General features: G+C 38.0%; 4 protein-coding genes and 1 non-coding gene across 7 annotated transcripts; 3 read left to right on the plus strand and 2 right to left on the minus strand.

Moving 5' to 3' along the window:
* Positions 1-285: 285 nt before the first annotated feature.
* On the minus strand, positions 286-4,761 carry LOC126799977 (disease resistance protein RPM1-like). 2 transcript variants are annotated; one of them, XM_050527238.1, is made up of 6 exons: positions 4,741-4,761; positions 4,586-4,614; positions 3,928-3,995; positions 3,737-3,819; positions 771-3,610; positions 286-552 (listed from the first exon to the last, which is right to left on the minus strand). In XM_050527238.1, exon 5 carries the CDS (start codon positions 3,529-3,531, stop codon positions 799-801), a length of 2,733 nt encoding a protein of 910 aa, XP_050383195.1. In that variant the 5' UTR covers positions 3,532-3,610; positions 3,737-3,819; positions 3,928-3,995; positions 4,586-4,614; positions 4,741-4,761; the 3' UTR covers positions 286-552; positions 771-798. The 2 variants fall into 2 exon arrangements, with proteins under 2 accessions (XP_050383195.1, XP_050383196.1); XM_050527239.1 differs by lacking the exons at positions 3,928-3,995; positions 4,741-4,761 and having other exon boundaries at positions 4,586-4,667.
* A 1,077-nt stretch (positions 4,762-5,838) lies between these two features.
* TRNAQ-CUG (transfer RNA glutamine (anticodon CUG)) lies at positions 5,839-5,912 on the plus strand. The gene has a single exon. It is a non-coding gene; the product is annotated as a tRNA-Gln (tRNA).
* Positions 5,913-6,046: 134 nt separating this feature from the next.
* On the minus strand, positions 6,047-10,379 carry LOC126799981 (protein POST-ILLUMINATION CHLOROPHYLL FLUORESCENCE INCREASE, chloroplastic). Of its 2 annotated transcripts, XM_050527246.1 has the most exons (9): positions 10,245-10,379; positions 9,647-9,770; positions 8,863-8,989; positions 8,601-8,685; positions 8,433-8,511; positions 7,094-7,207; positions 6,901-7,013; positions 6,545-6,655; positions 6,047-6,449 (listed from the first exon to the last, which is right to left on the minus strand). In XM_050527246.1, the coding sequence occupies exons 2-9, from the start codon at positions 9,747-9,749 to the stop codon at positions 6,336-6,338; spliced, it is 846 nt and encodes a 281-aa protein (XP_050383203.1). In that variant the 5' UTR covers positions 9,750-9,770; positions 10,245-10,379; the 3' UTR covers positions 6,047-6,335. The 2 variants fall into 2 exon arrangements, with proteins under 2 accessions (XP_050383203.1, XP_050383202.1); XM_050527245.1 differs by lacking the exon at positions 10,245-10,379 and having other exon boundaries at positions 9,647-10,146.
* Positions 10,255-12,236, plus strand: LOC126799979 (palmitoyl-monogalactosyldiacylglycerol delta-7 desaturase, chloroplastic). Its single transcript, XM_050527243.1, has 5 exons — positions 10,255-10,851; positions 10,951-11,091; positions 11,208-11,348; positions 11,445-11,551; positions 11,766-12,236. The coding sequence occupies exons 1-5, from the start codon at positions 10,255-10,257 to the stop codon at positions 11,959-11,961; spliced, it is 1,182 nt and encodes a 393-aa protein (XP_050383200.1). The 3' UTR covers positions 11,962-12,236.
* A 4,343-nt stretch (positions 12,237-16,579) lies between these two features.
* On the plus strand, positions 16,580-17,989 carry LOC126799983 (pseudo histidine-containing phosphotransfer protein 6). The gene is made up of 5 exons (XM_050527248.1): positions 16,580-16,648; positions 16,761-16,891; positions 17,010-17,153; positions 17,433-17,505; positions 17,930-17,989. Exons 1-5 carry the CDS (start codon positions 16,580-16,582, stop codon positions 17,987-17,989), a joined length of 477 nt encoding a protein of 158 aa, XP_050383205.1.
* Positions 17,990-27,103: the final 9,114 nt, after the last annotated feature.

A 27,103-nucleotide genomic window follows, 5' to 3' on the forward strand; every position in this document is an offset into this window, starting at 1 on the left:
TCACATTTCTTATCGCAACTGATATTGATAAATCAAGTTCGCACATCTGCATGAACTTGATGAGAACTCTTGCAAAAAATGATGACTAAAAAGCCAGCCATGTTCACCAGATATACATATGCTATAGAAGGGACTGATCATTGTGAAGCCTCCAGGATAGTTTCATTTATGCAAAATGATCAACATGGAAAGCCAACACCTGTAAAATGACACAGCTTCACTGACAAATTATTCAATTTTTTTTATCTGGGGCAAGCAATACAATTTAAGGGGTTCTTAAGATACAAGGAAAAAGAGCACCACACCCCAATTACAGATTTACAGTGACATGTTCAATCCGACTTTATACATGCAAATACACACAAACAAATATCAAGTGCAATAGAGTAGTCAAAGTCTTCTGCATTATCCAAAATAACAAAAAATAAAATAAGGCCGGTTTCAATCCTTACAGCTGCACATAGCACACATGCAGAAAAGGGATTCTTCAGGGAACATATATGGGATAGAATAGGGCAAGTCTTCTTCAATCTTCTTGGAACTTAATAGATTCTGCAAAAGATCTAGATAATAAGAGAAAAAACAACTAAGCAGATAGTTTGCCCTCATCAATTGTGCTAACCCTAAAGGGTTTAACCAACTAGTAATCTCTCTCCCTGATATTATGCATGGTGGCTCTGGGAAACTAAATCGGATATACATATTCAATGAGCAATTTCTTGTATAATAATGTAAAAGAGATATAAATGAAAGACAAAGAAACCAATTACCTATGGGGAGAAAGAAATGCCAGGAGCCCTAGGACAATTCTTCAGACACCCACTGAGATGATCTTTCATAGAAGTGGATGATTTCTGGGATGTGTTGAACCTTTGGACGATCCACACCTCCTTTCCGAATGGGCTGTATAATGTCCTCTGGAACCGTACGTAACATCAATGTTTTAAGATCGGTAAGGTATTCAAGACCCAGTGGTACTGTCTTTAACGACATGCATTTGTTAATTCCCAACTTATGGAGATTTGACATCACACCATTCTCTATAATTATTTCCGTCAACAAAGGATGATTACGAAAATCCAGCTCCTTTAGCTTTACAAAGCCCCTGCGGAAATACAGTTGTTTCCCAACATATGCATTAACAAGAACAAGGCTTCTTAGATTGGGCAGTGCTTCAATGTGAGGTAACAAATCTTGTTCAAGCTTAGACCAGTGCAGAGACAGAAATGCAAGGCTCTGGAGTGGCTGAAACCAGAGCGGTACTTTCTCCAGTCGGCCAGACAAAATAACCACTCGCAATAGGGGTGGAGGTGAAGAGATTGCATCTGTTAGAAGAATCTCTTCTTCATCACTGGCATTTAGAAGAATCCAGTCGAGGAGCCGCAACTTTTGAATGTTGTTGCACAGGTTCATCGAGTCGCTTTCTTTCACATTCGTAATTCCAAGCCTTACAAGTTGTGTCATACAACCGACCTGGCTGATAGTGCCTCCTTCTGCCTCAACACATGTCAGAACTTGCAATTTACTTAGCTTACTAACATCCACTGGTACTCTTGTCCCTTTGAGGTATTGAAACCCAACATCATCACCAGTGAAACGGTAGATGATTAGATGACGCAAATTTACCAACTTGGCAATTCCTTTTGGAAGTCCCTCTATCTTACTTCCCCGCATGTCCAAGGTTTGAAGGTTGAGCAGCTTTCCTATCGATTTTGGAAGCTCCTTAATATGAGTTCCCTTCAAATTCAAATATCTCAAGTTGAAAAAGTACCCAAGATTCTCTGGCAGTTTAGTGATTGACGTTTTCTCCAAGTCTAGCACCCTCAAAAATCTGCAATGAGAAGGCAACTTTGTGTCTTTAACAAAGACAAGAATAGATCGAAGCTGTGATGTACCTGTGCTTGATTTAATTTTTCCTTCAGATTGAACTGACAAACGGCGGGCTTCAATTGCTTCATTTTGCCCATCATACACAACACCAAACTTTTCCTTCTCAGATATTGAAAGAGCATGCTCACGCATAAGATCATGCATCCTGCATTCTTTTGGCCTTCCTGCTCCACTCCATTCCACAACTTGAAGCATGCTACGGAAACAGAGTTCCGAAAGGTATCTCTCGGCAGTCACTTCCGCTGTGGCACCTCTCACATGTTCAACGAATCCTTCGGCTATCCACAATCTAACGAGTCGTTTCCTTCTCATTAAATAATCTTCTGGAAAAAGTGAGCAATATAGGAAACAATGCTTCAATCGGTATGACAAGTCATTGAAGCTGAGCAGTAAAATAGTCTTCATAGAGCCCAGTACAGGATCACTTGTGAGATGCCAATTTAAGCTGTTGCGAACATTGCTCCACTCTGAACATGAGTTTTTGGATGACATAAGACCACCTAAAGCTACAATTGCCAGAGGAAGACCATTACACTTCCCCAGAAGTTCCCAAGCATATGGCTCAAGTTCAGGTGGACATGATTTATTAGGATGATTAGAGAATGTCTTCCTACTAAATAGCTCCCAAGCGTTCTTCTTTTCCAGGGGTGGAATCTCATGAACATGGCTTGCAAGTCCAAAACCATATCTTGCTATGTCACTGTTCCGAGTGGTGAGTACAACTCGACTACCAAGTTGTTTGTCTTGTAGTGATACCTTTATTTTTTCCCATACATTAATACCCCATACATCATCCAGCACAACTAAATGCCTTTTTGAGTTCAAATAGTCAACAAGAATCTTTACCAGTTCTCTATAGCTCATGCTATTGATCTCTCTCGGAACCTCCTCCTTCCTTGATTGGTGGAACTGCCCGATCAAACTTCTGAATAAGTCTTCAATCACATAAGTTTGAGAAACTGTAACCCATGCATAGCAATTGAAATGTCTCTTCACAATGTCATTGTTGAAAACTTGTGCAACAAGAGTGGTTTTCCCGGATCCTCCCATCCCGACCACCGAGACAATGGTTTGGCTCTGCTCTCCGTTCACTAGATGTTCTATTAATACTTGTTTGGAGTCTTCAATCCCAACAAGCTCGTCTTCATTAGTAAAGAGACAGGCCTCTGCTTGGTCCCGTATCCATTTCTGATTACAATCATGAGAAGTCGTTATGTCTTGACCAGGAGCAACACTAACACCATATTTATGATTCCTCTCCGAAACGGCATCAATGGTTCCTTTGATTTTGTCTAATTTCTTAGCAATATGACGCCTGTACCAAAGATTCTTTGGAATATGAAACGTTCGGCGAAGAAACCTTGCAACTCCAACTCCACGTTCCTGCTGATAGATGTGATCTGTGAATTCAGCAATGACATCTTCAACGTCAAAGAAAGAGTCTCTCACGCTTGTCACCCATGCCTCCTCTCCCTCCGTTTGTGCTTTCTTTCCATCAGCATCCTTTAGGAAGGCTTTCATGCTTACAAGCTCTTGTTTGAGTTCATCTACTTTATCTCGGACACGGGCTATGGAGGATGCTTCATTCTCAATAATGCCTACAATTTTGCCGAGCAAAAGATCATGTGCAGCTGATGCCATACTGTGATTTCGATGGCACGTTAGTTAGGCTTGTTGATAACACCTAGACGACGTTACCTTCTCGATCAACAAGCACGTTCTGTAAATGAAGTCATAGTTTAATTAGTTTGTTTATTAAGAACATGCTACTATTCAAAGTTTCAAACAACAACAAAAAAAGAAATTGTTGATAAATTAAAGCACCCTCGACCTGGGACTAACATACCAATTTGTTTCGTATTAGTCGTATAGATCATCAGTTCTTCAGGAATGCCCATTTTGCTTCGGTTGCCGCCCAGATTTGTCCTTCTGAAAGATACAAAACTACATTAAGTAAATCCTTAAATAAAAACATTTTAGGGTATAGTGTGAGCTGTGAAATTTAACTTACGGATCGAGCAAACTAAGGAAAATTACCTTACGGATCGAGCAAACTAACAAGCTTGATGATCCAAACTAGATCAGACCAAATGATAAATAATTACCTTAAACAAATAATAAGAGAAATGGATCAGATTTTTTACTAACCACATTGGGTTATTGAGAAAAATGTCATGAAATAATTACTTTTTAATTTTTTTAATAAATGACATATGTGTTCTGGAAGAATTACTATTATATATTTATATGTGTCTTAACTTGATTAAGTTTTCTGTTAGAGATAGATTTTCATCTCTGTATTAGATTAAGATTTCAGATCCTATGAGATTTTGTCTATGTAATGTCTATATATAGGCCCCCATATCATTTAATAAAGTTACAATTATTCTCTGAATTATTTTCGTATCTATCATACTTAATCAACATCTACTTAATTGACCGACAATAACGAGGAAATCAAACAATTAAACAAAGTCAGTATATGTCTACCTTAGAAGGTTTTATACAAATTATCACTAATATGTTGACAATACTTATTGATTTAAAGCTAGCACAAGCAAGAATCCATCTAAAATTGCTACTCAGATTAATATTTAATAATGCTAGCCATGAAGAACTAATATGAGTTACGTACAAAATTGCATACCGTCGTAGATTAATAATGCGAACTGATATGAGTTGCAGAATTGCGTACCATGACTTAGGAAGTTGGGCATATCATTCCTGCATAGATCAAAGTTTCACAAACTGGCCGGATATGATCATATGAAGTTCGGAAACTTGGAGAGTCCTAGTTTAAACTACGTACAGAAACAATGAAAAGTTAAGGCAAAAGGTTGGTTGACTGACCTCGCTCGCACCACTCATTACGTTGGAGTCTTCCACCCAGCTCCACTTCTCAAGTACTCATTATTTTTAGACTTTCGGCGCATTATCCACGACTTTTAGTTGTGGAAGAAGATCTGCTGTCCCATCTTCCCTGTCTCCTTCCGTGGGCTGCCAGCTAAGATGACTAATAGCAATCTAAATGTTTTAATTTTGCATCAGTTTCCCTTTGTGATGAAAAAAAGGAAAATGAAACAAAATAAACAAATCAACCACGATGTCCGGTTCTTCTAGAGAAATTGATATCAAACTTTTGGGGCGCCGGAACTAGTACACACTATTGGCTTTGGAATCCCTCAACGAATTGAAGACCACTCCTAAATGGAATCATGATTGGATTCGTTCAACGTTACTCCTACAACATAATCTCAACCCAGGACTCATTGTTTCAACTTGAACCTGGATTACAACATGAGTCCTAGATTAGCATAATACAACCAGATTTTACACAAATCCATTAGCAAATTACCTCTGTGCGCCCCATCTCCTCACCAATCTCAAGCCCCAAGAGTTTCATTTTCTCAAAAGGGTTTTTGGCCTCCTCCTCCTCCACCTCCACCTTCCGTCTCTCTCTACTTTTCTTTACCAAATTTGCCACCAATGCAATTCTGAACCCACGGGTTCCTCAGGTACTGTTCACACCTCCGACCTAATCTCGCTTTTTTCAGTTATGATACTTGTATTCAGTTCAGATATGACCTCCTGGAGTTTGAACAAATACAAACTTCTCAGTTGAAAGAACTTTAAAATCAAATTTTGACAAAGGGAAAAGAACTGGAGAAGTCTAAAAATTGGAATTGCATCCTGCGTTTTTGCCTTTTGTGTAATTATATTCATATTTAAAATGCTTTTGTTTTATTTTTAGTTAACATGTGAAGTGAGTTGGCATAAAACGACATATGTCAACATGTTAATGGAGGGATAGGTAAGGGGATAGGAATTTGGGGACAGCAGATTTTCTTCCATCTTTAGTTGTTACTAATATATACCTACGCCTCTGTCAAGTAAAGTTAAAGAATTTATTTTCTATGTTTTCTATAATGTAACATCAATTACCAAGAAGGTTCCATGGTCTAGCGGTTAGGACATTGGACTCTGAATCCAGTAACCCGAGTCCTCAAATCTCGGTGGAACCTTTGTGTTTAGTCTTGTGAGAACGGTCTTTGTTTTTTGGGTCCTTTTTATACACGTGAACTTTACAAAATTGACAATGAATCTACTGGAGGTTAATTAAGATATGAGCTCCTGGGTTTATTGTGAGATGAAAACAGTTAAAATTGATATCTAATATTACTATAGAATAAACTATAAACTCATGTTTACGCACCTAAACATATCTTTACGAAGAGGCAACCTTATATACCATTTATGAGATTTGCATCTATAGCTAGTCCTCATAAAAGTTAGAAATCTATGATACAGTTCTAAACAACCTCTGTAGCTTTCCACTATACCCCTTCAGGCCTTGAATGGCAGAAAGAATACAATGATATACATTTTAAGCACACAGCGACATATTTACGATTGAGATGAGGACGGAACTGAATGCAAAGCCGCTATCAAGAATCGAGATCAATTGGGCAGGTTCCGTCATCCACATTGGCATTCGGGTCATAGAATGGCGAGCTGGGGTCTGTGCATCCTGTTACGAGATTAAGGTTGCAACGGTCACCCTGCAAGCAATCGCGTTTGATCCAATTAAATTTACAGACACCGTTACAATAGGAGGGATGGATGAACATCTTGCAAGTATGAAGAATTTGCTTACTCCTTCAACGGTCAAATTTCCCTGGATGGAACATCTATTCACAACAATGCTCGAATCTGGAAAGATTGCTTTTTCACAGGCACCATCTTTGCTCAGCTCTTCAGCTAGTCCCTGCAATAAAATTCATCATCCAAGTACTTCTATGAGGCATTCCATTTTTTGTATTACTATCACCGAACACCGATTATGCTAAATTAATTTTTTACTACTTTCTATTTATGACAAATAAGAGGTGATTCATAAATCTAAAGAAACTTTACCAGTTTCCACCTACACAAGAGTCTGGTAGCAGCATATGGCAGGCAATTTGAAGCTAAGAAAAGAAGACTGTAAATATTGACTGAGAGGAAATTTACCTCGTTGAAGAATTCAATTGGTTTGTTTCTGAAACCCTTAGGAACTTGAAACTGTAGTCTGTAAGGACCATCCCAGTCATCCCCATTTGTAAATGAAAAGATCAAGTTCAGAGCTGGAGCATGAAGACCAGTGTCAGGAAACAAAATTATATGACCAAGAAATAAAATGGGAAAAAATAAAAAGACTACTAACCATGCTTCGGAATACAAATTTGGATAGAATATATTGGGGAATCAGCTTTGCCTCGACTTTTTTTAAGCATTGCCCTAGGCTCACCGCCACACATTATTGGCTGATTAAAACCTCCTGTGGAGAGTACATCCAGATCAGAGAATTGAACTTTGACTTAACAGTTGTAAAAGCATAAGTGACCCGAAGGGAACAATCAATCGAAGAGTACAACATAAGTACATAACTAATAATAAGGTTACGTACAAATTTACAATGCTAAATAGGCTGATCCATTCCAATGATGCCTCCTCTAGTAAAACATGAATAATTCTAGAATTTAGCTTTACAAAGAAAAGACCATAAGCTCTAAAGCAAGGAGAGGTGAATAACGCAACTGAAAATTTCCCCAAAGTAAAAGTAAAAAAAAAAAAAAAAGCAGAACAAGGAACCATAACAAAGTCCTACAGTTGAGCATTGCAACAAATTCTTCCTGGCCTAATCAAAAGTGAGATCAAGAGGAAATAACTATACTGTTGAAAACAGATGAAAAGAAAAAAGGAAGTGAAATGTCGGAGAACTTTCGAAGCACCAGAGCCCGAAATGCAGCACAAGGAGCCAAGACGGTCTTCAAATCCATGTAAGCATTGTTACAAATCCCTCATGGCTCATAATCAGAAGTGAGATCAGGAGGAAGCAACTGTGCTATTAAAATAAAAAATAACTGAAATATGGGAGAACTTTCGAAGCTCCAGAGCTCAAAATGCAGCACAAAGAGCCAAGACAGACTCCAAATATGTGAGCATTGCACTAATCCCTCATGACTCATAACATACATGAGGCAAAGAAGAAGTAACAATGCTGTTAAAAGAGATTAAAAGCTTATCAAGTAGTTGTTACGTTAAAATTCCACTTAAAAAATCCAATACTTTAATAAAACGAGGGGAGGAACATAACTATTTTCAAGAAGAAACACATGTAGGAGAACCTCAAAGCTCTAGAAGCCAAATAAACAGTAAAATAGCCAAAATAAGATTGCAACTCTGTGCTTTCTTTCAACTGCCTCATGATTGTAAGTAAAGAAAAGAGGAAACAGTTAATGCAACTAGGAGATATTATTGACCCAAAAAAGAAGAAGATAAGAACATATTATTTACTTGTAGTAAGCTGGTAGTACTAACGAAGAATAAAAATTGAGCTCAGAGATTAGGAGAACAATGTTCATCAAGTAAATACTCATAAAAAATGGTAACTAGGTATCAGGGGTTTTAAACAATAAACACAGCTATTTACAAAAGCTTGTGTGCAACTTTGCATTTGTAAGTTGCCTCAAGTCACACAGGCATGGTGTAATGAATATTACCATTAAAGGCAACCCCATATTCTTCATTTGGAATGAGATTTGTTGCAGCTGGATTGTAGAAGATCCTTAGCTTTTCTCCCTGTCAAAGTTTGTAATTGATATTACGATAAAAAATTGACAATAAATGATAACACGATGAGATCAGTACATATATAATATCATACTTACAGCGGTAGGAGGAAGACCATTCATGGTTTTCCAATATACAGGGGCCTTCCCAAGTTCAAACATGGCCCAGGAAGGAAGTGTGAACCTATAAAGAAGAAGTTAAATGTTCAATGACATGATCACAATTTATCTTTTCAGATAATATTTTGACAGAAAGAGAAATCTAGTTCCCAATTCACTTCAATCTCAGAGGATGTTTCATTTTATTTCAAATTTAAAAGAAAACTAATACAATTGCAGTAAGAGGGATTAAAATTCATACTCTTTGGCTTCCACTACAGGAGTTGTTGCAACAGCTGTTGCAGCGGCACAAATTTTCTCTGTGCTTTTGACAATTTTCTTCCATTTCAGAAGAGACTGGGGCAATGAAGAGCCCTTAAAACTGCTACCTGCATTAAATTCTAGAAGTGTTATGCATCTGAGAAATTACCAAACAAATAATCTCCTTTTGCAGCAACAATCTAACCAGAAGAAACATAACGTAAAACATGGAAATGAAATGGAACCAGAAACCCTCAGAAGTTCAATATTACATCAAGAAGTTCAATATTCAATGATGTAATAGAGTGAAGTATCAAAAAAAAAAGTATCAAAACAACGAAATTCATAAACAACACCTGCTGAAATGAACCCAACTATGAAGAAGTGAATCAAGGAAATCTGGAAACCCAGTAGCTACACACAATACAATCAATCTAGATAGATTTATAGTAACATCCAAACCTAAGAAAATGGGATAAGGTTAAAAGCAAATCCTTATCTCTTTTACAAATTCAAACGGACTTCTATAAGATAAATGATTTTCAGTTGTGACATGCAAAGCACGTACACAGACCCACCTGAAAAGATTTATTTTTGACCAAGATAAAATATTATGATTAGCAAATTAACAGTCGAATCGTGTAGACAATCTCTAATCATGGATTTGGTTCTAAATTCAAAGAAATTCACATATGTTAAGTTTTGACACGTATCCATAAAATAATCACAAGCAAAATATAGAAACAATAATCAAAAGTACTATCAGAGATTAAGGTTAAACCCACCTAGAGAGTTTGAAGCTGGACTTGCTTTGCTGCTGAAAATGAGCGGTGTGGTCTGAAATGGTTTGGCGGAAGACGCAAAGATTGACCCGTTTGTTGCTGCCATGAATCACACTTTAGTTGTGTTCTTTGCCAAGAACAAAAGACACAGAGAAAACAAATATAGCTTCAATTCCTCAGTTAGGCAAAGTGCACGGTTGAGTAAAATAGATAGAGATCTTTAGATGAAGATAATGACAGATGAGAAACCAAAGCAAATCACAGACACAAGTTCTAACACAAATATCAGAGAATCCAAGAAATGAAAATTCTTTGGCGAGGATAAAAGATATATCTGGATTATAGTACAGCCTCACAATATGAACCCAAAAATCCAAAACAACATAGCCCAAACCCAATCCTATCCCTCTTGTCTCTTTCTCTTCCTTCTCTTTTTAATGGTGTAATTCGAACGAAATCTAAGCAGTTTGACACCGCCACAAAATATCAAAACTCTATGCCCCACCAAAAACCCCCAACCATAGTCATCAAAGTTTCAAACTTTATTAGCTAATTATGTATAAAACTCAATTCTGTATCAAACCTTCAAACACCCACAAACCTCTTAAGCAATGGATTTGATCACATCATCACCTTCCAATCTCAAAACCCACCATTACTTCAATCTCCACCGCTCATTTCGCCGGTCAGTGAGCCCACTACTTGGTCTCCGGCCACTTCCTCAGAGCTCCAAGGTCCTCAATATTGTTCATTGCAGTTCAAAACAATCAGAACCCAATAAATGCTTATCAAGCACAAACCTTTCTACCCATTTTCTCAGCAATTCCAGTATAAACTTACCTTCAATAACCACCAATGCAGCTTTGGCAGAATCCACAGAACCCGAGCCAGAAACAGAGCAAGAAAAGTACAACAGGATTTTACTGTCTGATGTGATTGTGAAGAGGCCTAGGCATGTGTTTAAGGGCAGAAAATGGAGCACAAAGGATTTGGCCACAGCTGCTGTTGTGGTGGGGATGCATGTCCTGAGTCTTCTGGCTCCTTTTCAATTCAATTGGCGAGCTTTATGGGTGGCAGTGTCACTTTATGTTGTGACTGGTCTATTTGGTATCACTCTTTCTTATCATAGGAATCTTTCACATAGGAGTTTCAAGATTCCCAAATGGCTTGAGTACTTGTTTGCTTACTGTGGAGCTCAGGCACTTCAGGTGGGTGCAATTTTGATTCCCACTGTGGGAGAGATTTGGAGTTTGAAATACAGAGATTTAGTGGTGTTTTTTTAACTGTTTGAACTTCTGGGTTTTTAGGGGAGCCCAATTGATTGGGTGTGTACACACAGATACCACCACCAGTTTTGTGACTCTGAGAAAGACCCACATAGCCCAATTGAAGGATTCTGGTATAGTCACATGAGTTGGCTCTTTGATACCAGTTCCGTTTCTGAAAGGGTATGAAAATCTCTGACATTTTTTATTTTTGCATCAAATGTAAGTATGTGGTACAAATACATATTCACTCAGTAGTATGTTTTTCTTATGAATTATGTTAAATTTGAAATTTGCAGTGTGGAGGCCTAGATAATGTTGGTGATTTACAGAAGCAGCCCTTCTATCAGTTCTTAAAGGCAACTTACCTTGCTCACCCAATCGCTCTTGCTGCTCTACTATATGCAACGGGAGGGTTTCCTTTCATTGTCTGGGGAATGGTAGGGATCATGGCATTTTCCAGTTATGTTCTGCTCAAGGGTTTCCTTTATCCTTGTCTTAGAGATATTAATGTGTGTTGGAAATTACTCTTGCAGGGTGTGAGGATTATTTGGGTGTACCACATTACTTGGCTGGTAAACTCAGCTTGCCATGTTTGGGGAGAAAGAGCTTGGAATACTGGTGATTTGTCTAGGAACAATTGGTATTGCTTCTACTATATATCTTCACCTATATGAACATTTTTATCACTACCTTACAAATTCTTTACATGTCACTGATGTCAGAGTTTTGTATGATTGATCTGCACTTGTAAATTTGAATGCTTGATCATATTGAATCTTATACCACATGTACCGTCCATCCACATTTCTGGCCTATAGTAACAGGGTGATGCTAAGAGATCTCAGTTTGTTCAGGTGGGTAGCATTACTTGCATTTGGAGAGGGATGGCATAATAATCACCATGCTTTTGAGTACTCAGCTAGACATGGCCTGGATTGGTGGCAACTTGATATGACTTGGTATGTTGTAAGATTGCTCCAAGCTATGGGATTGGCCACTGATGTGAAGGTACCATCAGAGCTACAGAAACAAAGGATGGCTTTGAACTAAAACGAACCAAGCTAAGCTTGCACATATTTCATTCAGAAAGCATGCTTCCGATTTCGAACGCATGCTATATATATATATTTCGTTTATCCGAGGCAACTGAGCCAGAAGTTAGACCTCTTTTACGGTCCATCCACAAGTTTCATGTAAAACATGTCTTTTGTTGGTACATGCGCGTAGGTTAAGTAACTTTGTGTATGATGTACGTATAGTACTCTTACACATACAAAATACATTTCTTTAGTTGTGAAGGAGTAGTGGGAATGGGTAGTATTGATTTTGAGATAAATTTTTGAATTTATAATTAATATACGGTGTAATTGTTATATACATGCTACTTGTTATCATGACTTATGATATTAGAAGACACGATAATGTTAAGTATTTTCATATACAGTATGTGAATGTTTCTATCATCATTTAATAAAATGTCTTTTGCGTACAAAAATGTATCTCTAGATTGTTGAAGGTACAAGGTATGATGTATCTTACACAACTACACAAACGTTTCTTCTTTTTGTGAACCAGGACGGTAATGGTTATGGGTGTAAATGGGCCGAGCCGAGCCGAGTACTGGGTTGTTCATGTTTGGTTCATTTTTATTTGATCAAGTTCGAACAGAGCTAAAATTTGATTTATTTCCTTCATGTTCAAGCTCGGCTCGGCTTGAAAAATCTCAAACTCGGCTCGGGCCGGCTTGAATCATTTGAAATTAATATTTTAAAATCAAGAAATTCAAAATAAAATTCAAAATTTGATGTCATAGCATCATATAAAATGTCTTTTAATCAAGAAAGAAGGGAACAATAGAGTACCTGCTTGTAGCTCCATGACGAATTGACGAAATGAGTTGTTTGTTTCTTAAGGGTTTGACCATTTAGGGTGATGACAAATTTATGGAACTTATCAAATTATGGCTCATAGTAAACACTATTTATATAATGTACAATAAGATTAGAGTTTCATTTAATTATTATTTATAATACATTGTAATATTATTTCTCATATAAAAATTATACTATATATATTATAAAAGTTATTAAGTCAAACTTAATAAAAGAGCCGGGCTTTTAATGAGCTCGATATAGTTCGCGAGCTAAATAAGTCAAACGAGCCGAATAGTTGTTGTTCAAACTCGGCTTATTTTGAAGGTCGGGCTTAATATTGAGCTCAAGGTTGGCTAATTTAGTTTTACGAGTTCGAGCCGAACGGGCTAAAATCGAGCGGAACAAGAGCGGTTCGAGCCTACTTACCGCCCTAGTGATGATCTTGGGTGACCCACTACTAAAATTGCGAGATAATTATGAATTTGCACACTGCGTAAATTGTCATGCTCGAATACTTGGTACGTACTATAAATAATAGTTAATACAAATTACAATTTCGAGTAGCTTCGACAATTTTGAGCAGTCATGTCAACTCCTCAGATAAATACTTGTTACTACATCTTCAAGAGCATTTTGAACTAGGTAATGTGTTGCTCCATATTATTACTAAACCCTCAAATTAATTGGTTTAGGAATCCTCTTACAAACAACAACAAAACATAACATAACATCAAAAGAATCAAGAATCTTAGTTAGTACAAACATTTGGAACTTCAAAGCTCAGTGTAAAAAGTTTTGGTAATCAGACAAGAAAGAAGAATGTGTATGTCTTGAAGGGATAAATTTAAGGTATAGATTAAGGGCCAAGGTAAGTAAGCACGGGAGCACAAGAAGCATGCATATGAATTACATGTTTATTAACTGCGTAAAGATCGATGATTTGCTGGTGTGCGTACTCACAGGTGTTTTGAATCCGTTTCCTTTATTGGGTTGATTATAACTAAACACACACAACAAAGTGCTTCTTGTAAAAAACCATTTTGGTTGTTCACCCGATACTCAGCTTACGTCAATACAAAAGCATGCTTTCTTCCTTTTCTTGTTCGTCTATTACTAATCCAATTAAATAAACATATCAGACTCTTGGGATTTAGGCTTGCTTTGTTATAGTGATTAATAATTTTGAGATGCAGTTAACAGTACTACAAAGGGTGTGTTCAATTTTATCGTATCGATCATTTCATCGATCGATTTCAAGAGCAATGTTAACGAAATAGTACTCTAGTCACAAACCTATGACAACAATATCTGTAGAAATTTCACGACCATTATATTGACAGTGTTAAAGGAAGCCTCAACTAAGACAACGAGCGAGGCTCGTCAAACCAGAAATTAAGAACATACGATGTTCATGTATGAATTAAGCCCCTGTGGTTTCGCTTGGCCAACACAGTAATCAAAAGTCAATTATATACTAGACTAGCTAGAGGTTTTCTTAGACCAAATTATGGACTTCATGAGAGCAATCCGACCGAGGATCATTAATAAAATCATTAACATGCCTCACATATAACCTAGATTATATAGTTTAGTGCTAGATTAGGAAGTTAGGCTGGTTCGTTATTCGTGGGTGTAGTATATAGTAGCACTACGTAGAAAGTTAAGAGTTTGTATGCGATCATTCGAGAGGCCAGGTTTCTTTTTTCTTGTGAAGAAAAGAATATTGCAAGAAGAAGCCTCTAAGACAACGACACTGAACGAAATCGAACTAAAGGGCATTAGCCGCTTGGGAGGGAACAAAGCCGAGCTATATCTTTGTATTTTGGATGGAGTGACCAACCCTAAACATGAGGAACAAACTTTGCTTGCCTAAAAATATGGGAAAATTGAACAACAACGTACAACAAATTAAGACTTGATCTAAGGGTGAACTTCAGTTCTCTTATTAAGGATTTGAACTTTCAAAGGACTGAACGCGCCGAAGTAGATACAAAATCACCTTAAATTAATAATAATATGGACAAATTAGATCTTTTAATTTGCAGCAAGCAAACGATCTCTTAGGGCAATACATTCAACTTGCGGGGCATTGAAGAACAACAATGGTCTAGTACAAGCAAGAATCGGATTCCCAGAGACATGCATCCTAAATAGTAAATAACAAAGCCAGCTGCGGCATAAACATCGATTGAGCCATCAAAGTTGAGCTTGAGTCAATCCTCACAAAGAAACAACCATTTATTACATGCATCATGATTTATCAGTGATTCATTAGATGCATATGGATTACTCAAAAGTTTTCTTTTTTACCTTGATAAGTTTTTTCAATTATTACATCATGATTTTTTGCTTGTCTAATGATACATATTGTCACAACTCATTATAGGCCAACAATGAAGTTTGATTATATAATAAGAAACAAAATAAAATGATCTACCAATGAAGAAACTCAGTCATTGATGAGCTATAGTAGTCCTCTCACCTAATTCAAAATTTTACTTGAGTTCTTTTGAAGAGATCCAACTTTAGGTGTAGTCAATTCCATCATTATGCGTATATGTCCCAAAAATTAAGAGCTATTATCACATAGTACTTTTATGGTTCGAACATCACTCGATTACGACTTTTAGTGTTATGAAGTTTTACTAAAACTTCAATTAGTACCTAATGAACACTTAAAAATCGATTACAGGCCAAACAACTTTAACAAGGTCATTACTAATTACCCAACTCAAATACCGAAATACATCATCTTCCATGGAAATTGAGACCATTGTTTGGCCTTTGATTTACTCACTCCCTTTTGAAAAGTACCTCCTTGCTCATGATGCTATTCTGGTGAACTGGACACGTGGCGAAATGGGTAACTTTCTGTATTGTTCGTCTAAATCTGGGTGGTGTCAAAAGAAACAACATTACCCATATTTGCCTCGGAGCTTGTTTACCGGGAGCTTCTTCTCGTATTCCCAATTCCCTCGCTCAGAACCAAAAACAAGCCAACAATTTTTCTCAGTGAGAGTGTATCAAAAAAAAATAATTTCTCAGTGAGAGACAGAAAGCAGAAGGTGGGAAAGTGAAACCCAGAAAAGGTAAAAAAACCAACAGTGAAACTAAAATCAGTATAAAATGTAGAAAGGGGTTGTGCATTTCTGTTGATTTTGAATTGTTTTTTACTCCATGAGTGTCTGGATTGTTAGAGTGAGTGACTGACAAGTTACCCGCGGCTGTCGAGTAGTGAGAGTGAGCTTACAACTTTTCACCGCCGCACCATTCTGCCACCGCAGATAGCACGCCTACGGGCAAAGCAGGTCACCACTTCCCTCACCCCAACTCAGACTCGGCTTACTGAGTTGGCTTCGAGGCATTTTTAGGGTTTAAACAGCTTGTAGGGTGGTCCGGTTGATGCCCCACATTCTCCTCGAGATTGTGTTCCATTATGCCACGCTTCTTCTGAGAGAACTGAAGCTGTGTCCACAATGGGCATTTAAAAAATTTACGTGTTGGTTTATTTGCTGCAGGTTAAGTTGGGAAAGGAGTGGGGTCCGAAACCCTATGGTGTTCGATCGATCACTTCCGCCTTTAAAAACCCAGGTGGGATTTCCCGCTTTTGCAGTCAAGGGTGTCACGAACGATAGTAGCCAAGGTGTTGTGACTTGTGAGTGTTTGAAAGAGATATAACCCTAAATCCCCAGAAGCTAGCTAGCTGAAGCCTGAAGGTGAAGCGAAGCTAGGTTCTTTTCTTGTTTGTTGTTGGATTGTTTCCTTGTTTCGCCAAGACGGGTGTGCCTGTGTGGATGTTGGGGTTGGGTGTTGACCGGTTGCGAGCCGATATGAATCGGTTGCTCGCAATGCTCTTTCACCAGGTAGGATCTATATATCTTAGTGCGTTCTTCTTCTTTTTTTTTTTTTTCATTTTCGTATCCTATATTGTTTGAACAATTAAACACTTCAAAAACATTTCTCACTTGGTTGTAGGGAGTATTGGACGAGCAATTCTTGCAACTACAGCAGCTTCAAGACGAGAGCTCCCCAAACTTTGTCTCTGAAGTCGTCAACATCTACTTCCAAGAGTCGGAGAAACTCTTGAGAAATCTCAGAGCACTACTGTGAGTCATCTAATCACAAGTTCATATCTCCATAAGTATTAATCCTTTTGGTTGAAATTGGGTCATATTATTTAGCTGGGATTGCGTGAGTTGTTGATGACCGATGATGAACGTACAGGATGGATAGGGAGTTGTCGGACTACAAGAAAATGGGAATCCATTTGAATCAGTTGATCGGAAGCAGCTCAAGCATTGGTGCCAAGAGACTCAGAAACGTCTGCGTTGCTTTTCGAGCCGCTTCGGAACAACACAACCGTGCTGGGTCAGTCAACAACTCTCTTCGATCATTCACCGAAACCTTCTCTTTTAATTTTCCTCCTCATTTCTCGCGCTTTCAAACTTGTATTGTTTCTCATTAATTCCTCTATCTGCCATTTCTTTTCAAACACTTTGACCACCATATACTGATAACCTGATATACCTGCATTCCAGTTTCACATGAGAAACAGCAATGTATTCATTCTTGCTATCTAGCAAGTTGATCGATGTTCCTATTATTCTATAACAATTATATGACTTTGTTTGTTTGTGTACGTTTCAGGTGCTTGAGAGCCTTAGAGCTTCTCGAACATGACTATTGCTACCTCAAGAACAAACTACATGAATTGTTCCAGGTAAGTTGATGAATTTAATTTTTGTAAGAGTTATATATGGTTATTCACACGTACTCTAATGTATACTTGAACTTTGCTCATTGAGTCAGAGCAAATATGTGAGTATGTCCTAGATTAAAGAAACTTGGAAATACTTGTTCTTAAATTCTCATGTTTGGTAAGTGCAAACTTAGAATAAAAAATGTCACATTAATCAAAATATTTCACATTACGTGGGATGATATTTTTTTTCACATTAATAAAACTTAACACAACCTTGCATGATTGGAAATCAACAAATTAAACATGAGAAAAGAAAAAACAAATACTCTTGGTTCACAACTGATACAACAATGGTGGTACTTACTCCTAATCCAATCCCTATTGATTTCGATGTCTATTTCCCTGATCTCTGTCACTAAGCTTCTCAATTTGACTGATACAGATAGAGCAGCAACGAGTATTGGCAGCTGGGGTTCGATACCCAATACAGCAGATCAATTAAGGCAATAACTTAGCCGAAACCCAGCTATTGTGCAGGTCTCTCAATCAAGACCAAGCACATTCATAACCCCAGTGCCACTGTAGTCGGAGTACTGCTAGCTACCTGTTGCAGAAGAAAGAAACATAGATCCATTGAGGACACAAGGTTTTTATGTCACTGCTCTAAACCACCTATTTACGTAGGCCCTTGTTGTAGAGCGATCGATCATTATGCTTTGAATAAACGTGGAAACTGGCTATAGTACGTTCTACTTATCATAATTTTGAGCTAACCTTAGCTAGCTTCCTTAACTGCATGCATGGCTGTTTTATAAGAAAGCTTTATTGAATATCTACCCGCTTGATTGAGTGAACGTAGAAAGAGTTGTCTGTCACACTCAAATAGTACTCTTGTGTATTAATTTGATTAGATGGTTGCTTTAAGCCATCAGTCAATGAACAGAAGAACTACGGGAGCTTTTGTCAGTAGAACTTTCATGTTTTGGCAGTCAAAACAGATGTTTTCAAGTCTTTGCCCACCGCAAATGAATGATAGAGTGATTGATCGGATCGACTCTTCGGACTTAAGCCTCATCATTTAGTCCGCAGATTTGAAAAGTCAGTAGAATTCCACAAGCTCGATGTGTTTTTTCCCGGTTCGGCCTGCGAGAAAATCCGTCAAATCCCGCTTCCGTGTGTAGAAAGTTGGATTTAGTTTAGATATGTGAAATTCGGCCCGACCCATGGGTCCGGCCCACCAAATGCCCTCTAAGCCCGGCCAGCAAAAAGCCCGCAAGACTTAGCTTGTAAAAACCCGCCAAGAAATAAAATATTATACATGCATATAATATGTTATACACATATGCCCTAAGGGATGACTCACTACCAATGATACAAACGTCAAAAGTCGTTTGCATATATGAAATCATCTAATTTTTTTCACTGATCGTGCGCGGCCGCATCGAGGAAACTCATTTGACAAAACCCCGGTTAATAGGGTTTTAATATGTCAAAATATCTCTTTTTTTGTAATCGTAGGTACGAACGGTCAAACTATGTTTAAAACTGATGAAATTTTTATGGGGTCCCTAAATATATATACCGATCACATCTGCTGGTGTTGATCGACCGTATTTAGAACCGGAGTTGTCGATCGCCGAAGTGTCAACTAATGTATTATAACATTTATACTAGGTTTTAAAATAAAACTATCGCATTATAAAGTGACTAAATGAAGGAAACTTCTCGGGATTAATGGACAGCAGCTGAAAGCCGTTTTTGTTAACTTATTTTTGTTAACTATCGTGTCATTCGTGCGCGATCGCATGGGGGAAACCTATTTGGCAAAGTTCTGGTCAATATGGTTTCAATATGTCAAAATGTATTTTTTTATTGATCGGAGGTACAAACGGGCAAACCATATCCAAAACGGATGAAATTTTTACGGGTCCCTAAATATTTATACATATCACATCTGCCGATGTTGATCGACCATATTTCGAACTGGAGTTGTTGATCGCCTAAGTGTCCATCGCATTATGAAACGACAATTCTTGGAATCAATCGACACCATCAGATGTGATCAGTATATATATTTAGTGACCATTTTAAAATTTCATCAAATTCGGATCTCGTTTAACCGTCGGAATTTCCAGTAAACCAAAAACACAACTAATACGCTATAAGGGAGGACCCATTACCAAGATGCGAATGTCGATAACTGTTTACATATTTGAAAATCACCTAATTTTTATCATTGATCGTGCATGGTCGCAACAAGGAAACTCATTTGGTAAAGGCCTGATCAATGTGGTTTTATTATGTCAAAACACATTTTTTTTCGTTGACCGTATGTATGGACGGTCAAACCATATTTAAAACGAACGAAATTTTTACGGGGTCTCTAAATATATATATTGATCACATTTATTGGTGTCGATCGACAATATTTCGAAACTAGAATTTATTTGTAACTTATTTTTAGAATGTTTTATAATAATTCTTATATTGTTCTAAACCCTTAAATAAGAGTATTATGTTTTTTTTCTAATACAAACCCGTAAGGCCCGACTCAGCCCGCAAAAGCCCGGAAGACTAGATTTAAGTGAGCCAACTTAGATATTTATATTTAGGAAAATACTCGGTCCGTCCCGGCTCATCAATTATTTAAAATGTACTAAACCCCGGCCCGGCCCGTTGACAAGCCATTTTCCAACACGAATTACTCACGCATGTAATGCTTCTTCCACAGTAATGGTTTCAAAGTCTAAACAACCAAATATGTTATTCCATAACTGGATTTAAAACTACAATCATGCAAACGTATTACAATGATGCATGTTTTGGCTAACGGTCCCTCTATTGAACGATTGATTATGAACCGTATAGTAAGTTTTACATGATTATGAACCGTTTGGTTAAGTTTTGTAAATGATAACGTTTGATTCATCAGGTATTTGTTACATGGTATCTCACCTGGAAGCAATTGATTGCTATTTCCATGCATGAAAGATCAGACATGTACACACTAGCTACTTTTTTACTCTTCCTTCTCTCTTGAATCTAGAGAGAGAGAGTATAACTCACTCCTGTTCTACTCCTTCCCTCTTGCCTTAATCTAGATAAATTTGGATGATAGGATCCGGCCAGATTTCGATTCCGGCTTGAGGGTCAGGGGAGTGTGATATTGTTCAGACTTCTAGTCCCCGTCTTTCATTTTGTGTTTTATTTCGCTGTTTGTTTTTCCCTTCCCTTCCACAGAATCCGCCTTCAAATCCATACGGTTGCCAATGTTAATTTACACATCAGTCCTCCTCCAGTCCTCTCCTCTCATCTCTTCTCTTCATTTGTATCTTCAACCCAATCCAGCGAGCGTTTCTTAAATAGAGCGAGTTCACCAATTCAAACTTTGTTTCGGCAATTCCAAAACGTTATTTATGTGGGGCCCGAAGACACACTAAGTCGAGGAAAACTCTCCGATGCTTCACGGCGGTACACCGTTTCATACCGAAGCGGAAAGACAGTCTAGAAACCGGGTATCAGGGTATCTCCGCAGTCGAATGTAATTTATCCGGCATGTGACTAATTCCTGACAGGACCCTTGTAAAATAGTTCCAACCCGGTAATCCGGCGCAACTTCTTAAATAACTATATGTTGCAAGTCAAGTCTCACGCCAGATACTCTTGAGATCAATAATCCACTCAAAGGTTTGAATAAGGTTTGCACCATCACTCAGCCTTATCAAACATTCAAAGCTTTATACTGTTCTATCACTGGAAAATGCTAATCAGTACATGTATCTGTCGCACTTCCTACCCTTCCGAATGATTAAATCCAAAGGTGAAAAGTGGGTACATAATATCCTCATTCCATCAAATCAAACCCTCACGTTAACAAATAACAAGTGTTCAAGACCCTTCTCACAAAAAAAAAGAGAGCCAAAAATAAATAAATAAAATGGCAAAACAGAGGTATTTTAGAATACCTCATATGTATAGTTTTTGAGCGATCGGTAAGCATGCGAAACGATCGGTCAGAAGACTCAAAACAACCACGGCAACAACATACCAGCTTTCGAACCCCTCCAGCTTGTGAAGAAGCCGAACGCCCTAACCACAGAGCTGAAGGGAAAGCCTGTGGTGCATCCTCGGTTCTGAATTCCTATTAAATTTTACATATCCATGTTGGGCCCATCATTTTTATACCATTTCCATTTAATAATGCTCAGAAACATTACGATAATACGTGGCATGGATGGAAGAACTCGATTCATTTATTTATCAACAAGTCTTATAGATATTTCTAAAGTTTTGAGTTGTGACTAACTAAACCTATACTTATAGTAACATTAATAAGTATAGGAGCGCAGCACCTTAATGTAGAAGGACGGAGACACAAGTAAAGCAAGAGGCTTCCCCCCAAAACTCACGTATCTGATGAGTTGAACCACACAATGACAGTTATGACAAAATTCTCATAAAATACGCTAACGATTGAATTGCAACTATATCGAATTAGAGTGGCAATGAGGGTGTGCGTGGCCGCATGGGGGTGGAAGTCCATTAAAAACAAGAACCAAAAGAATGAACGCAAATTAATCATGATCATTTCAGCATTGCCATATAAAGGTTGCAGACCGGGGCAAAACACTCACGTTAGCAGATGCATGCAAATCGTAGTCCCTGCTCTTCTCACTTCTTACTATTGTCAAAGAGCCAAGATGCACCCCCTGAAGAACAGTGAAGTGAACACAACAGAGTTTTAAGTATGAAACAAAAGGTAACGAAGAATTCAGATTTCAGACTATGAGAACAGAAGATGCATTGGACTATATATATGTGCAAGTATATACATCTTTCCAATCCTTGGTATCGGACTTGCATGTTAGGAAGTGTTGTAAAACCAGTGATATATTGCATATATAATTTAATAAGCTGAATTATAAATAATAATCAGAAACGAAGAACATGAAAAGAAATTCAACCAAAATACCGAACAATTGGTGATGGAAGAACTAGTCGAGACGTGTGTGATATCACACTGTTCTTAAGACGTTTACGCCTCCTCTACCGGTGCAAGGATGTTTGACGCTTGTCTCCCATGATATAACGATTAAACGATTCTAGGAAGTTGCACTACTAATTAGAATCTTCAACGAACTCGAAATGTACATCTTTCTATCACCAGAACAAAGCTACGAATTTTGAGAGTGGAAGAGGATTGTGTTTCGAATGAGATGATTTTACAATGAAAGGATGGTGGCTATTTATACTGTGAGGATTTGCAATAAGCAATTAATAAGATGACTGTTATAGAAATCAAAAGATCATAACATATATGAGTTACATATGTTACAAACATTGATTTCAATTCTGTTATAATTCTCCATAACACACAATAACTCAATTGTTAGAAAAGAAGAATTTGAACAGTCAAGAGAATTTGAAAAGTCAAAACCGAATTTTCGGAAATGCAAAAAGAATCTGCGTTCCGACCATTAATTCGGTGTTGCATTCGTGTCCGCAAGTCGCACGGGCATACACGAGTTTCCCTTGTGACCTGAGATTTGCACCCCCCTGCGCGTGCGCGAGAGGGTATAATGGGCTTACACACTTTACAATCCATACACAATGGATTCTATATAAAGTCTTTTTAACACTTCTCTTTTCCAATGTGGGACAAACACATTTCTCTCATTCTAAGTAGCCATCTTTGAGTGACAATTTTTTATTCACCCACAAACCAAATTACACAACCAAACATATGATCTTGCAGCCCTCATTATGGAGAACTCAAATCTATGTTCATTTTTGATTAATTATAAGTTTAACTTAATTAAATTAATCAATTGAAATTTGGTTTTAAATAGTTTTCCCAACCATTTTTCAACAGGAAGAACCAAAATAATCACCAAACACATTATATGTCCATGGAAGATGTAACCAGGAATCTACACTGGCTGCTACATCAAATGCAAAATCATTATATTGTTCTTAAGATTCATAGAGGTAGAAAGCAGGAACAAGAACAAAGAAAAGAATGAATGCTGCGACGTACTTGAAGGTAGCAGAAATTCACAAGAAGTAGCAATACATGTGTCTCAGAAGAGCTTCACCATATGAAATGAAACTCATCACTTGGTTCAGACTAATTGGTTTCTTTACTTAAGAAGGTAAACCTGCTAACCACAAGCTTAATACATGGCAACTTCATAAACATTGAAAGTTTAAGCAGAGGAGGTAGACAAATCAATGGTAAAGCGTTTTAGCTCCCCCGCTTATAAGCAATGCGTTTAGAAGTGTTTGGTAAATACAGGAACAGCCCGCTTCTGTAAGAAGCGTTGGCTTTTTCGGCCGATATGCAGAAGGAGGGAGACACCTCCTTTTAGAAGCCGATTCCTGGCTTCCGCGTTCTGGACTGTAGCGAATTTTAATGAATCTTTCGTAATTCCATTAGGTACCCCCATCCACTTCAAGTAATTACTCCACCCAACCTGACTGACTGATGCCGCCTCTGTCTTCTCCCTCAACTCGATCTCTCGCTCGGTTATCTTCGGAAGACGTTGTTCCTCATTCGGTGCCTCTTTTTGGGGATCAAATTGCTTTGAAAAATGAAGGTCTCAAGGTAATAGAAACAAGAAGTTTAATCTATTTTTGTGATCATGATTTGGTGTCTTTTTGTACTTTTGTAGTGATTATTGTTGAAAGTTTCGATTTTGATGTTAATGGTTAGTGTATTATTATTGGGCAAAACACCATTGATTGTGGCTCTTACGATTCATGATTATACTATTGCCAAAAATTTGATTGAAGTAATTGAATTCCACTGATTGTGAATCTGCAGAATACTTGCTTAAACTTCACTTCGGCCTTTCCTACACCTCGCGTCCTCTTTCTCTTCATCGAAGGTAAACTGTCTCTCATGTTTCATTCCAGATTACCTTATTGATTGAAGCACTCGGAACCCACTTCACTAATTGTATGATCTTGCTTATTTAGGAAGATAAGTAAAATGGTTATGTACTTCTGTGTTTTCTAGGTTCCAATGATGATTGGTGGATCTATGTGTAGGTAAATTTTGGGACTTTGTTTGTAGAAATGGATGAAGGAGGTGTAATTCACAGTTGTGTGATCAAGCTGGTTAGTTTTGTTGTTGCTAAAGTTGTTTGCTTTGTGAGAATTTGTTGCTTCATTCTATGTAGTATTGTGGTGAGGAATTGGAAAGTTGAGTTTGTGATGATGTCGATATGCAGAGAGAGGATTGTAAAAAGAGAAGGGACAAGGTTTATTTTAGATGTGGAATAGGTTTTGGAGGTTACTACCAAAAGGCCTGCTCTTAAGTTGTTGCAAAGAGTCAAAGAGCTCATTTATATTGTGCTTGAATGCCTGGCGGAGCGCACCCTTGCTGAACGTTATCATGTTATGATGTCGGTGGTGATGGTTACGATTATAGGAGTATGTGTCTGTTTTATGCTTATATAGAGATGTTTGTGATGTTTGTGATTTATATGTGTTTGTTGTCTTATTTCAGTTATCTATGTACTTGTTTGATATTTGCAATATTCTTGGATAAGAATCTGACTATAGTTGATAAGAAAGTCTCAGTTTTGCTAGCATTATATTGTTCAAACTTCCTTATGTTAATCTTTACTTCAATGGTTAAAGAAAGAAGAATGATTAAATATATAGTATTATGTGTTTTGCACTTTTGCTCACTATTATGGTAGAATACTGGTTTATAGCCCTTCAGTCAGTAACTTATTTTAAGTATGTGAAAATCTTGGAAGTCGTTGAATGCCATTTATAATTTTCTGGAGTCATGGTAATGTCTGCCACAAATATTGAAAAGAAAGAAGGAAAACAAATCTTCTTCTTTTTTTAAATATCAATTCTTCCCTTTTTCATGTCTTTTGTCCTATGAATTTTATTTCCATCATAATTTCTGACATTGATGAGTTTCCCTTCTTCAAACTACTATCCTTGGCTGCTGTTTGAGAGTTTGGCCTTTGGACCTCTATGATATCGTGCTTTATTGAATTTTTTTTTGATTTAGTACTCATCTACATAAACAAAATATGTTCTGGGTTTATTTTTTCTCATATAAATAAAGAAATACAACAAAAAATTATGCTTTGATGCCACTAATTTGGGAACATCATGCCATATTAGATCAATAGCTCTTTCTCTCTTTCACCAAATGTGAGCATAATTTAATACTATTCTTGGATGGTTTCTTGTTGCCTAATGCTTTACTCTTCTAGTTTTCAAGACTGGTTGGAAATGATGGGGTGAAATATCCTATGGAGGATATGAATGTGTTAAACGTTCCAAGGCTGCTGAGTTTCTGGTAAATAAACTCATATCCCTTAATACTGTATCATTGTGATTCCTTTCAGCAAATGTATGTTGTTGACTCGTTTTACATGTTCAGCAGGATTGCCCTTTCTTCTCTTTCTCATGCTGTCACGACCCGGACCGCTCCGCCGTAACACGATATTGCCGCTTTGAGCATAGCCCTCACAGTTTTGTTTTTTGGAGCTCAGAAGCACCTTCCAAGTGGGCCAAGCATGCTTAACTTCGGAGTTCTCCTCTCCTACGAAGCCGTTAAGCCCCCAAAAGACCTCGCGTTAGATAGAGGTGGGCATGTACATATAAGACGCATCACACCCTCTCCGTTGGCCGATGTGGGATATTACAATCCACCCCCCTTGGGAGTCCGACGCCCTCGTCGCCACACTCGCACCACACGGCAGAGTGGCTCTGATACCAAATTTCACGACCCGGACCGCTCCGCCGTAACACGATATTGTCCGCTTTGGGCATAGCCCTCACGGTTTTGTTTTTAGGAGCTCAGAAACACCTTCCCAGTGGGTCACCCATCCTGGGATTGCCCTGGGCCAAACATGCTTAACTTCGGAGTTCTCCTAACCTACGAAGCCGTTGTGCCCCCAACAATGGATAAATTTCACGATGAGAGCGATTCTTTAATTGTTGCTTGCAGAGTAGTTGTTTTGGCCGAATGCGTTGGCCTTGAGAGTTCTGAATGAAAGTAAAGAAACAACTGTTTAGAGTGGTGGTGTAGCGATCATTTTGGGTTAGTTTTGAGGAGATGGTGGACCTAATATCGGGCTCTGTTGAAGTAATTACTAAACTTGTTAGTACTACAACGGTGAGGGAAACCAATACTTTAGATGATGTCACTGGGGCGTTTGTGTGGGATCGTGTGTCATGCATTTGAGGCATGTATGAACCAGGGGGTAAAATATATCACAGTTGTGGTCATGATGGATTTTGCGCTGTAAAGTTCACCTAATTTTCACGTTCCACCGTTGGGGGATAAAGACCTTTTTGTCTAACCGCAAAGTGTGGCCTACCACTCATGGAAGCAGGAAGTTGTAATAAATTTTTGACGGTAAGTTTGGGTGAGGGTGGAAGGAAGGATGCGTGATGCGTCACTTTTGTGGTGGCGGTAGAGGTTCCCTACAGCCTTGTGCGTATTTTAGTCGATTCTCGGGTGAACCATTTGAGAATAATTTTTAGTCTGAGGTGGTGTTCGTGGACTCGATGAGTTAAGGTTTGTGTCGTGTTGCCGTTACCAATAAGGTGTTTGGGTGGGCTTCATGTACGACAAGTTTTA

The sequence above is a fragment of the Argentina anserina genome, chromosome 6, assembly GCF_933775445.1.
Source record: "Argentina anserina chromosome 6, drPotAnse1.1, whole genome shotgun sequence".
NCBI classification, from domain to species: Eukaryota; Viridiplantae; Streptophyta; class Magnoliopsida; order Rosales; family Rosaceae; genus Argentina; species Argentina anserina.